This window comes from Dendroctonus ponderosae, unplaced genomic scaffold (genome assembly GCF_020466585.1).
Source record: "Dendroctonus ponderosae isolate FM_Combo_2020 unplaced genomic scaffold, Dpon_F_20191213v2 Dpon_F_20191213_1, whole genome shotgun sequence".
Lineage (NCBI taxonomy): Eukaryota > Metazoa > Arthropoda > Insecta > Coleoptera > Curculionidae > Dendroctonus > Dendroctonus ponderosae.
The window spans coordinates 22,862,437-22,875,217 of record NW_026017110.1 but is presented as its reverse complement, the minus strand read 5'-3'; the positions used below and the strand labels follow the sequence as shown (position 1 = coordinate 22,875,217).

The 12,781-nt window shown below is 32.2% G+C and overlaps 2 protein-coding genes across 3 annotated transcripts in view; one reads left to right on the top strand and one right to left on the bottom strand.

The window, feature by feature from the left end:
• Positions 1-2,560: 2,560 nt before the first annotated feature.
• Positions 2,561-8,547, top strand: LOC109532838. 2 transcript variants are annotated; one of them, XM_019897901.2, is made up of 4 exons: positions 2,561-2,816; positions 7,658-7,783; positions 7,836-8,086; positions 8,180-8,547. In XM_019897901.2, exons 1-4 carry the CDS (start codon positions 2,814-2,816, stop codon positions 8,349-8,351), a joined length of 552 nt encoding a protein of 183 aa, XP_019753460.2. In that variant the 5' UTR covers positions 2,561-2,813; the 3' UTR covers positions 8,352-8,547. The 2 variants fall into 2 exon arrangements, with proteins under 2 accessions (XP_019753460.2, XP_019753461.2); XM_019897902.2 differs by having other exon boundaries at positions 2,719-2,816; positions 7,842-8,086.
• A 1,996-nt stretch (positions 8,548-10,543) lies between these two features.
• Positions 10,544-12,781, bottom strand: part of LOC109532839 (ubiquitin-conjugating enzyme E2-17 kDa) — a 7,835-nt gene continuing 5,597 nt past the window's right edge. Inside the window, exon 5 of the mRNA XM_019897903.2 lies at positions 10,544-10,923. Within this exon, the coding sequence (XP_019753462.1) occupies positions 10,784-10,923 (140 nt within the window). The 3' untranslated portion in view covers positions 10,544-10,783. The remainder of the gene's footprint in view (positions 10,924-12,781) is intronic.

Below are 12,781 nucleotides of genomic sequence, written 5' to 3'. Positions count from 1 at the left end.
ATATGGACATGCACATTCTATAGCGTTGGAATTTGTCCAACTAGTTTTTCGTCAAACAATTTTTTGTCGTCAAACAATAAAAAACAATTTCGAATTCCAATTTCTAAAAAACATAAAAAATGCGTGAGAATACGAATTACTTCGTTGACATTATGTGCGTTAATTTTTATTATTTTTCATACCTTCAGTAAACCCAGTAAACAGTATTTTCGTTAATAGTGAAATGTTGTCATAATTGCATGATCAACCTTATGCATGCATTACATCAGCCGATTATTTTCCCTAATGGCCTGCTTGATGGCAACTTAGTATTTACTTCTTGCAGCATAGTTAGTTCGCACTCGAGAGTATCTTAAAACGGTGAAATGGAATGTATGATATGAAGTGAAAATCTTGCAGAAATTCGAGCGTAGATCCTTTTACGGCACTTCCATCCACGTAGATGCATTCGGATAATCATTGAGCTGAAGATTTAGCCGGTGATAGCAATATATGTAAGTTGTTTAAAAATATTTTCTTTATGTATAAGAAGATATTGTGACCGATATTTTTCGCCACCATTTGTCTGCCTATAGAAATAATGATCTAGTTTTTTTTTCAATAAAAACGATCAAAAATGGAAGCTGAATCATGCGTGTCCGTGTTGAAAGACACGACTACTAAATAAAGCGATATTAATCTTTAGGAAATCGACAAATTCTCAGCGGGTGGGTCCTTGTAGACTAAATCCTACAAAGTGTGTGTCTGACGTAGTAATGGTCATCTAAGAGTGTCCATAGATTGGTAATTTTGAGCAACCTGATTTAAATTAAACCTTTCACATGGATCCAAATCGGCAATAGTCCATAAGGGTGAAGCTAAAAATTGTCAAGAAAAGCAACGATAAAAAGGCTGTGAGAAAAGTGCGCTTTTGGTTGAAATGGATTCCAAATACATTGGTAAGAGCGCTACTGTATGGACAGCTTAATAATTGAAAGTGTCTCCTACATAGATTGGTTTTGCGTAATCGCATTCCATTTAATACGTGATTGATCTGGATTTTCAACGATCTGACACAACAAGGAGGAATGGTAATATTAGTTCTGCTGTTATTGATATACCATCAAAGCGAACGATACCCGATAGTAATTAAATAATTATGATTTTGTCATGCAGACTGTTGCTCATGATCCGTTTCAAATCATCCAAATAAAGACACTCCTTCTTAGGCATGATTTTACACAATTTTAAGACCTGGTCCATTTAATTGCATGGTAGTCGAATAAGGAAAGTGCGACTAGTTTGTCTACATGAACGGGATTTTTTTGATATCACCATGAGTTGGCTGTACAAACGAGCCGCAAATGGTTAAAAAAATCAAGGAAATTTACAAAAATTCCCCAAAGTTCAAAGACTTATGGGGTAACTATGCAGTTGAAATTTTCAGGAAAGTCAGCAGAGAAATACATTTAGACTCAACCTATGCTCAAACGTTTTTATATTTTTCTTTATATCATTTTGGAAAACTTTAAATTATTCAAAGCCTTATTTGTTGTTTTCCAGTTTTTAATTGTATGGCATTAGTTATCTATTCAAATAAAGAACACGCAAAAATTATTGTTGATGGACACAAATTCATCAGAGTTCAACGAAAAATTGCAAATAATTTCGAAGATTCAAGCGTTCAAAAAGCTCGAAGAAGAGAAATTAATCGAAAATATTTAATACAGTTTCATTTGCAATAGGTTGAAGATCAGAAGAAACAGTGGAAACATTTTTCCGAAGACTCAAAGAATTAGAAAAACAAATAGAAAAGCAGGAAAACATTAAGCATTTAGACACTTCAACTTGTACCAGTACTTTATAATAACCTTAAGTCTTTTCATCTGAATGCTTCTAGCGTTCCAGCATTTCAAATTTGCAGCATTTAATTAAAATTTGGTATGCTTTTATTGTACTGCTACTGTCGAAATTACATTTCCCAATTTATACAAATTTACCGCCGTGGCAAAACGTATTTTTTTATTTTCACAACTAAATTCGCCTATAATTTTCTTGTTGAGAAACTTCAGTATATTCTGCTCGATATTTCTAAGTGTTTTGGAAGAAACGCATTTATTTTTTGGTTTAAGAGCATGCAACTAACAAAGTTAAATTCGGCACATGAATAAATACAGTATTTTGTAATAAAAAACCAAAACAGTTATTCTCAATTGGTTGTAAAAACTTCCCCCTAATGATCCCACAATTCACTTTAGTGGGTTACAATTTAAAAAATCTACGTGAAAGTATTATATTTGGTTGAATATTTGCTCCCTTACGATGGCTGACTGACCATTCAAATACAACACATTTGCATTTTAATTTTTATACAAATTTTCCGAGATTGGAATCTCATGGGAAGTGTAACAAGTTACTTAATCCATTCGAACTTAATATTCACATAATGCAAATTATGTTAGTAAGTGCGTTTCAACAGTAGATTTTATGTCTTTATCGCCCAATAACTATTTAAAAAATTAATTGAAACTCCACAAAAACTGTGATTAGATATTTGGATTGGGAGTATTTTTCTCTGAAACGTTTTGTCTTGAGCAATATGCCTTTTATCCTTTACATCTCATGGCATGTTCTTAGCCACAATTAGACTAGAGTGTAAATCCACCCATCGTTATTGAACTTGAAAAAGCTGAATTTGAAACTGAAAGGATCCCTATATATCTGAAAAGAAGGGGTAAATCGGGAACTTTTATTTTTGACTTGGCGCGTGTTGCTCTCAGTCGATATCTGATCTATTTGTTCAACATTCGGTGCAAGTGTGTTGTGTGAAAAAAATGGTTAGATTCATTTATTGTTTGATTTTAACAAGTGTCTTATTTTATTTTGTCTTGAAAGGCAAAGTGAACGTGATGCATAATTAACTTCTTGTGGGTGTGATTTGAGAATCTATGTATTCACGTTATGGAAACTTTTTAAAATTTTAGTCTTGAAGTTTTTCTCTAAACTTTTTCTTGTACCGATGTATTTATAGCAAAACAATTTGGTATAGAAAAAGAAATTAGGCGGAAAAACTTAACTGGATATTCTTGAGATTCTGCTAACTTCAAAGGCAAGAAAAAGGTAGTTTCTTTTAAATATATGAGTCAAAAACTATAAGAATCGAAATTTTTGATTGAATACCGTGGATTGCATAGGACGTAAAATGGAGTAGTACAAGCCTTTCACCCAAAAAATACAGAATTACCGAAAATACATGCGAGAGTTTGGCGTAAAATTGAGCGACTTGAGTTATTTTTTTCCGCTAGTAACAGATGTTTATGTATTTCTCATCCGAATAAGCTGGTTAATTACTCGAATTAAATTTAGTGCATCAGAATTTTCTAACACCTCAAACTGTATAGAGTTTTGTTTTTTGCCGCATTATCGACTTAAACTTTGCGTAGCAAAATATATTTTTCGCTGTTAAAATTCCAAAAAATTATCAGTCTCTTAAAAATTTCATTTAGCTTAGAAAAATTGGATTTTGGAATTTTCTATTGATCCTCTTTTTAGATTAATGCTCTGAATTTATATGAAAAAATTCTAATTTTGCTTCTAAAAACTCTAATTCTAAATGTTGAAAGAATTATTTTCTTTTTTGAGAATATAATTTTATTTAGCGTTCAAAATTAATAGCAAACTATACTATATGCATATTTGGGTATATTGAAACCAGTTTACAGCGTTTACTCGAATATTTCTAAATATAATTATAAACGCTTTTTTAAGCAATGAGGTGCGGCCCTAAAAAACGGGCCGATTTTATGATCGAACTTACTTCCGTTACCGATTAGCATTTTTGGTCTAGAATCCCGTCATCAAGGTTTGATTTGCTTCGGAATCCAAGTATAAAAAATGGAAAATGTTGTTTGAAACTAATTATTAGATATCATTGTGGCTATTAAACTGGAAACCAGTTTCAACAGATTTTAGAAAAGCTGTTTTTATTTCTGTATAGTAGTTCCAAAATAGTAGTAGAGTTTCACGTTCTTGTCCATAATTTACAAACGCTCTTCGTCTATTAAAAAATCGTCTCTTTGTAAAAGTGACGCCTTTGCAGGATCTCAACTTTTCCTTTGGTCTTTTCCTCTACATGCTGATAGTTGCGGCATGAATTAATATCCCTTTAATAAATATTACTACATACCTTCATTCTGTGTTTTTAGCGCTATTTAATGCAAATTTTTAGTTTTTTTTATATTTCTTGATTTGCAACATGACGCTACAATGCTCAGTAAACTAAACAATTGCTTTTTGCACAATAAAACAAAAGGAATTTACGTAGGTCAGATGAAATGATTCCGGGAAAATCCAGACATTTTAGAAGAAAAAATTGTGCAAATGATAGATAATAAATGTGTAATGTAAATGTAAACTGTTTCTGTCTATCTACTACTACTACTACGTTAACGCGGAATAAATAATACAACGACATTTCTTTTCACTTTCATTGGAAGCACACTATGCGAATTTCAAATGATATCATGAATTGCATATTTTATGAACAATTGCAACAGTTTTGTAAACGCGTGTTTTAAATTTAAGCGAATTGTACAGTTTCACTTCGATATTACCAAATACACTTTGACGTAGTTATCCAGCTCATATAATAAATGCATAAATATATTTTTTTACTGCGCTAATATAATTAGTTTCATTTTAATAAATACTAAGTAAGTATTTTTTAAGCCACATAATCATCTATCAGTCGCAGTTGCAGCCATTCAATGTATAAGTGAATTAAATAATGCCGCCTCATGTATTAACTTTACTTAAATTATGTAAATTATTTTTGATTATACATGCAAAGTACACATAAACAAAGCAATTTAGATCCTGATCACTTTTAACTATTATGATAACGAGGAATTACTGTCGGTAATATTCATTTAAAGCTGCTATTACTTCCATGTGAATAGATTTGCAAGATTTTCCGAAAATTTCGGGCAATTTACGTGGTTTTTAAGCAAAATAAAGCTTCTGTTGCATGCTACATTGGATTAAAGAAAAAAGTAAAAAATGTCTTTGGTAGAACTTTTTGCGTTGAATTCAATAAACTAGCACTCGTTGTCATAGTCAACTTGATTTACGAGATAAAAATAAACTTATGTTTTTTTAAATGATAATCATAGTTGGTTGTGGGCCTTTTAAAATCCTTATTTTTTTCTGAATTTAACGATATAACTGTTTGTATGTTTTTCTCCTTTTGTTGCCGTAAAACTTCAAAAGAAGATAAAAAATGTGTTGTAGCCTATGGAAACAAGAACTATATTATCACACAAAGCACAAAACAAAAATGAAATAATTAACATACACAATCATGTTTATTGGGCTAATGAAAATCATCATCTAATTGAAAATAGGCGGGATCAACGTGTTTTTTTTTGGCATTTTTAGTGATAAAATTATTGGTCCATTCTTTTATAATCACAATTTAAATATGGGAAGATATTTACACTTTTTACCAAATGAACTTGAAGACATGTTGAATAGTTTTCCGTTAGCATCGTATCGAAAATTGGCATATTTTCAACATGATAGTGCACCTTCACACAACTCACGAGTTGAATGTGAAGATGCCAAAAAATGCCTGGACGTAAACGGAAATCAATTTGAACATTTAATTTAAACGATTGATTATTGTTTTGTGCTTTGTGTGATATGGTTCTTGTTTCCATAGCCTACTACACATTTTTTTATCTTCTTTTGAAGTTTTACGGCAACAAAAGGAGAAAAACATACAAACAATTATATCGGTAAATTCAGAAAAAAATAAGGATTTTAAAAGGCCTACAGCCAACTATGATTACCATTTAAAAAACCATAAGTTTATTTTTTATCTCGTAAATCAAGTTGACTAGGATAACGAGTGCTAGTTTATTGGATTCAACGCAAAAAGTTGTACTAATGGTGAATTTTAACTTTTTTTCTAAGTTAAGCAGTTTACGTAATAAGTGATAATTTAAAAATTGTTGATTTCTTGTCTTTTCAGGATATTTCAGGAACCAAGTCGGGTACCTAAATTTTGAAGACGGTAATGAATAGGCAATCGAATTCTGCCTAATTTTGCCCATTTAACGAATTCTCTATCTTTAAAAATGTAGAAGTTACTCATACAAAGATTCAGAAAATGGCCACCCTGTATATGCAATTGACAAAAGCACAAAGTATACAAAAATTAGACTTAGTAGAAGCAAGTAAACACGAATTCAATTGGATGTAAAAATAATAATTAATAATTAAAGTCAAACCAATTAATTTTGTTAAATGTGCACAAAGTTTTACAATGGGTTTCTGTTGCAGAACTTTCAAAGGTCTTCTATTTTGCAGATAATTCGAAAATAAAAAATAATTTAGTGGTACTTTTGCTTGAATGTAAGAGAATTTAAGAGCTGCACACTTGACCTACGTTTCCGCATACAAATTACGCTGTCAGCAATTATATTTCAACAGGGAAATTTTACAAAAAATTAATACCTACATTCAGCAACTTACCGCTTAAGCGAGACTAAAAGCGAAAGGTACCACTAACTAGTTGAATTAGGTTTACGCATTTTTCACTTTTTACCTAATGCGATTTGAACAACATTTCAAATCGATATTTCCTGAAAGATTTTGAACGGCAATAATCAATCATTCAAGACAATATTTAAGTGCAATATGCCTACTTGAAAAAATCTTCGTTTGCTAACAGAATCTTGGACGGTTTTTAAAATGTTCACTTCTGGTCATAGACCTTTTTGAGAGATGGTCTTTTCCTCATCCGGCTTGATGAACACCAGAAGAAACGAACTTGTATTTTTAGCTAAAGCTAAAGAGGGTACAAAACATTTTTATACTGTATACAATTTCAATTATTCGAAATTCCGAACCTTTAAAAAGGTTCTTTTCAATACATCACCTGGAAAAGGCTCTTTCCTTCATTAGACTTTATTAAAAATTTCTAACTGGAAAGTAAATTTAAGTGGCGCTTTTTAAAAATCTAAGCTTTTCTGAAGAAGTTTCAGCAAATTTTCAACCGTTAATAAGCCCGACTTTGTCCGCTTTTAATGCAAAATGATGCTTTCCGCATATCAAAGAACCGTAAACTAGTTAATTTCGTAAAGTTTAATCAAACAGATATTCAAAGTGTTAGTTTTTATATAAACGGTGATATTGGACGACGGCTTGCACTGTAATTGGTCAATAACCAGCAGTTATTTCAAAGAAGTTAATAACATATTGATCAAAGATTTCTCCTTGAGGGCAGCCAATTAGATACATACACTTAAAAATGCCTAAATCCTAACTAGATGTGTCTTAATAGGGCATGTGAAGCAATTTAGCTGAAATTGCCCGCCATGACCTAAGCTTGCAGGCGGGATTTTGATCTAATTTTCGATAAATAATTGAGCTTATCTCTAAATCATGATTCAAAGGAAAGCAGGATATATAATAAGTCGATACGTAAACTTTTACGATCTGAAGGTTAAAATTCCTAAGAACAATAATGGTTTTAAAGACTTATATTTATATTAAAGTGGGTTGTTGCAATCCTCAACTCGAAGCCACAATAGGTCATATATTTACGAACTCAAAAACTCATTTATCCTTCAGTTGTGTACAATTTTTTATTTATTTGTTTATTTTTATTTATTAGAGTGTCATATCAAGATTCTTCTTGTGGCTTTGCCTGACTTTCATAGTAACAAATTGCACTTGCCAGCAATTGTTGCCTTCTGGAAGCTATCAGCAGGATGTTTCATTTCCTGGGATTTCTGGCCAGGTAAAATTTTCCCCGTGCTAAAAAATTTTATGTTCAGATCCAATTTTTGTAGTTTCAGGTCACCACTGCCAATGATCGACAGCCATTTCGTCAAGTTGCTGCAGGATTTCACTTAAATCGCCCGCCGTTGTTGCCTTTCCAGCAGCTATTTCCATTTAATAAGCTTTTATCCGTTGGGCAAAATGTTTTGAAAAGTGGGCACTTCGTGCCTAATGGCTTCTACAACTTTCCTCGGAGTCCTCTCTTTATCCCCAACACATTAAAGCAGAGACCAGAAAGCAACGGGCAAGAGGCAGAATATAGGTGAGAGTTAATGTAAAGTGTTTCTTGTCCTCCGATCCATTATTTCTCTCTATATCCTAAACGATTCCACATGAATAAATTTTAATGTTGCAGAAAATACCTGGAAGAAGCGGAAAATTTAGAAAAAGAAAAACAAGGCAACAATATAACAACAGATTTTGGGGACTTAGAAGTAGATCCGATAGAAACAACATCGTTGAGTCCCAACCAAAGAACGTTTGTCAGAGTAAATGTACAAGGAAACGACTACAGTTATTCCACCTAAACTAGACAAGATAAATAATCTGTAAATCATGTATAAAAACAAACCAAAAAATAAATTAAGGGCATTGGTATTATAGAAACATCAGGGATATGTGGAACCAAATTTGTACATGCTTTAAGTGGTTTGGTATGGATATTATATGCTGAGGAAAATATTTGCCATAGAAACATAGAAAATAAACGATATTTATATGAAATTTAAATATATATTTCTACTAATGTGGAATTCAATTTAAGAAAATATATTTTTGATATTAAACAGGGAATACGTAATGAATCACGAGTACATTTGTCGTTTCCCAGCCTTATAGTTTTCTATTAAGACTTTCGAGGATTGAAAATGTCCACAAACAAGTCGAATAATTAGTTCAATATGAGACCGTCAATTAAACAATCGCGTCTAAAGACGTCGGCTATTCATATTGGTGAGACGTGTACAAAAAAATATCATGGGCTTAAAGCTAAAAGTGATAAAATATAAATTTATGGTAAATGCACTTTTAAACCGAGCCGATAATTATATGAAAATCCTTTTGGAAACTCTGTTATTAAAAACATATTTTAGTGCATCTATTTATCTATTTGTGTGGCCTCGTCAGTTTTTCAAGACAAATATATAATTTTTTAAAACTATCTATTTGGTCAACCAAACGCAAATACGGATTTTTTTGGACTGTTTAGCTTTAAGCCCACGTTATTTTAAATACACGAAATTTTCAACAGTTACGCACGTTGAAGTGTAATTATCCCTTATATAAATCCCTCAAATTTCCTGTTTGTGATTCGCATCAAATTTTATATAAAGTTCGAAAAAAACGTTTCTGTCACTAAGAAAGTAATGTTTCCTAGCTTATAGCATTTAATCGATATGCCTCAAACACTTCACTTAGAATCATCTCATTAGAGAAGCAACAGAAAACCTGATGATTCCCAAAACTATAATAAAATTTGGACAATAAAACAAGCATCGTTCATCTGTACCAATTATATTGTCAGATATAAAATTAAAACAAAAACTTTATTACTCGAAAAGTTCGTTTAGCAAAATAACAATGAAAGAAAAACAACGAATTATTTCGGTTTAAACATAATTTAATAAAAGTACTGGAGGAAAATATAAATATACTAAAAATTTACAGGTTTTTGACAGCGTTTTAAAGGCCAAATTATAATGAAGAAGGGGATTTTAGCAACCCTCACCACGTCGGGGCCCCGGAAACCTCTACTTTGAAACGAACTTATGAGGAATAGGAGTAATTTAGATGTATATACTACAACTAGGAAGATACTTATACGCATGTATTTATGTTAAAGTATAAAAAATGTTACAGTTTGCAATGTACATGTTCTTGCCCTTTCCAGCTAATAATCGTCGAATTGCTCAGGCGTGTTAAGACAAACCTTAAATTGCGCTAAATATTCCACATTATTTTACCACCTTTTACAGCAGGATACACAGGTAAACATAAGAAACCAGCAAAAACTCATTACTTAGTACTGAATTACCTTTTAAACAATTTGAAAATGTATATTTAACACAAACAGAGATTGACGCATTATATCAACACACAGCCGGTCAAAAGTTCGTCTTTCGATATTGAAACACAATCGGGTGTTATGATGACGGCAAATGTGTTTGTAACTGTGATTGTGATAATATAATGTCAGATCAAACTGCCTAAGTTCTAATTAATGATACACGTAAATCAGTATGTTATTTGATATGAAACATTGCCGAGATTCTTGAGACGTAAAAGCGGCTTCATTGACAATAAGGAAAACTGTGTTGCAACCCAAAACTAAAATTTTATGTTAGCATCTAATTTAATTAGGCTAAGACAGAAAAATATTTGTTCCACAATTGAAAAAAAAACATAAAAAGTAGCAGTCGAGGTAGTCGAACGTAAAAGGAATTCCTAAAAGACTATTGATGTAGAGTCTTTGAAAAACAATAATTATTCTAGAGCTAGCTGAACCACAATGGCTACATTATTAATTTAACTAACAATATTGTATTTTCCCATGATAATAAATGTGAAGTTCTAAGCCAACGGTTATCTAAAGGCAAATCCGGGACCCTGGCCTGTCTATACAGCGGGGAAAAAATTTATGAAGAATGCATTAATTGAACACTACACTGTAGAACCATTTCCACTCTGTAGACTCTGAAGGCCAGGAACAAAAATTCAAACGGTCGCTTAGAATCACAATATATTGAAAAAGCCTACTAAAAATAACAAGAAAACTGTTTTTGTTGAAATTATTGTGGTGAAAGGACGATGAGGGCACAAGTCCGCGATCGCAAATAGAGACTGACGTTGAAAGGCTGGTCCATCCCCTTGATGTTGATAACTGTGTTGTAGAATTAAATAAGTTTTGCTTTTTGTTTTGTATCATCTAATTAGGTGTAGTGCTGATTTGGGGGCCTGGCCATCACATAGCATATTTGCGAGTCCACTCGCGCGCTAATTCATTGTATTTTTCGCGGTCTGTTTTGTATATCCTAGCAATTTCTGGAACTAATGGATCGTCTGGGTTTGGATCACACAAAAGCGAACAGATTGACAACAGTACTAGAAAAGAAAGTTCAATAAAATTAAATCTCAAATATCTACAACACAATTCTACTTTACTTTAATATATTTACTATACCAATTAACGACGAGTAGTCATCAGTATCATCAGTTTACTGTTAATTTTTATCTGCGCCTGGTACCCTATGCTGCAATGGAAGCATGTTGACATGATTCCATTCCATGCTAACATGATTCCGTTGCGTGCATTCCGATTCACACATATTTTCCATACATCGCAAAAAAATCGATTGAAACACAAGAAAACCATAAAACGAAAATTGAATTAACTTGAAAAGTAAAAACAATGAAACAGCCGGCTTAAACTGCAGCAATTCAAACAATTTAGACGAATTAAGAATTGTACAATTCATGTTGAGATTGCGTTTATTATCACCATAGCGAATATTCGGCGCAATTGCGATTTCTTTAACTTAACCATTAACAAATGATAATGGTTGTAAGCGATAAAACGTTAGCACTTCGAACCGAATGTTCCCACATAATGATTCCGTTCTAATTAGATATTAATTTTGCAGTGATTAAATATTACTCATTTTCTTCCTTCTCTCCCTCCTTAAGATTATGCCCAATTCTACCATAAATATTAAAAGAAAATACCCAATCGACCCATAATTTTACTTCTTGAATAATAAGAATATAATAAAACGACACTTAAGGACATCATTATTACATTAATAACAAAAGAGATCACTTTGGTTAATCAAGAACGTGCAAGTCACTTAAACCTGCGAAAATTGAAAGTAAACTATTCGAGCAGTTATCGTAAAGAATGACGTACTACGAATTATATTCAAGTGATTGTTTTATCAAATTCCATAGCGCCGAATGAAAACAGTAAACTGCACTTAAATAATTTATAGATGTTTGAATCATTGATGGTTAATTTTCATAACTATACGAGGGCAGACCCGATTGGTTTTAAATTTTTGCCATTTTAAACACAAACGTTATATATTTTCGGTTAATGTAATGAAGAAGCTAATGCGTAAAATGCACGCATTTAAAAGATGTTTTAGGATTGTTGTCACCAAGAGAGATGACCTAATTTTTTAAAGAATTGGTTAAATGGAAATAATAAATACTATTTACTAATAGCAGTGTAATCTACCACTGGAGTATCACTCACTGATATTTTGCATTTAAAGACACATTTCTTTGATGACACGTTTTTTTTTCTCCGCAGTGTAATTATGAATACGATTACGAAAGTTCCTTCATGATTAATTCAACTGTGCATCCGGGTATATTGTCAATACGTTATTGATAACAATTATGCATGTTCGAAGCTGCTGCATTCATAATGGCTTCAGTTGAATATTTAATTAAATAAAAAAAACATAAATATAATTTTGATTGGAAATATGTATAGGTCTTTGAGCTCAATTTGTGCTATTTAAACTAACACTCTTACGTAGACTAACCGCCGTATGCACCGCCAAGCTACCTAATCGCGATCAACTAAACGCGTTTAAAAGTTAATCCGGTTTAAGAACCCAGCTGGTATGCACCGTTGAAATTCAGCCGCGGATTAGTTAATCCTTGTACGGATATGGCAACCGTGTTCTAGTGACTCGCGTTATCAACTTTTACCCGGTGTTCCAATCAGAGATGCCAGGTCTACCGATTTGTCAAGGAACCTACCGATACCATGCAGACTTCTACCGAAAAGTAACAAATAAAAGTTGAAAAAATTTACGTGGATTACTTAAAATAATATAACATATTTCCATTCATATTCAAAGTACGTTGGTAATAGCAGACATTTTATTTTAGCACACCTCGTATTTTAGAGTTCTTTTTCAAACATAAAATGAATCAAGCCCGCCATATAGAT

Excerpts from the sequence above, each read along its gene's own strand:
- LOC109532838 (XM_019897901.2), top strand. Across the intron at positions 7,784-7,835 it reads TTCCTGGGATTTCTGGCCAG|TTTCAGGTCACCACTGCCAA; the intron begins GTAAAATTTTCC and ends CAATTTTTGTAG. Across the intron at positions 8,087-8,179 it reads GGGCAAGAGGCAGAATATAG|AAAATACCTGGAAGAAGCGG; the intron begins GTGAGAGTTAAT and ends TTAATGTTGCAG.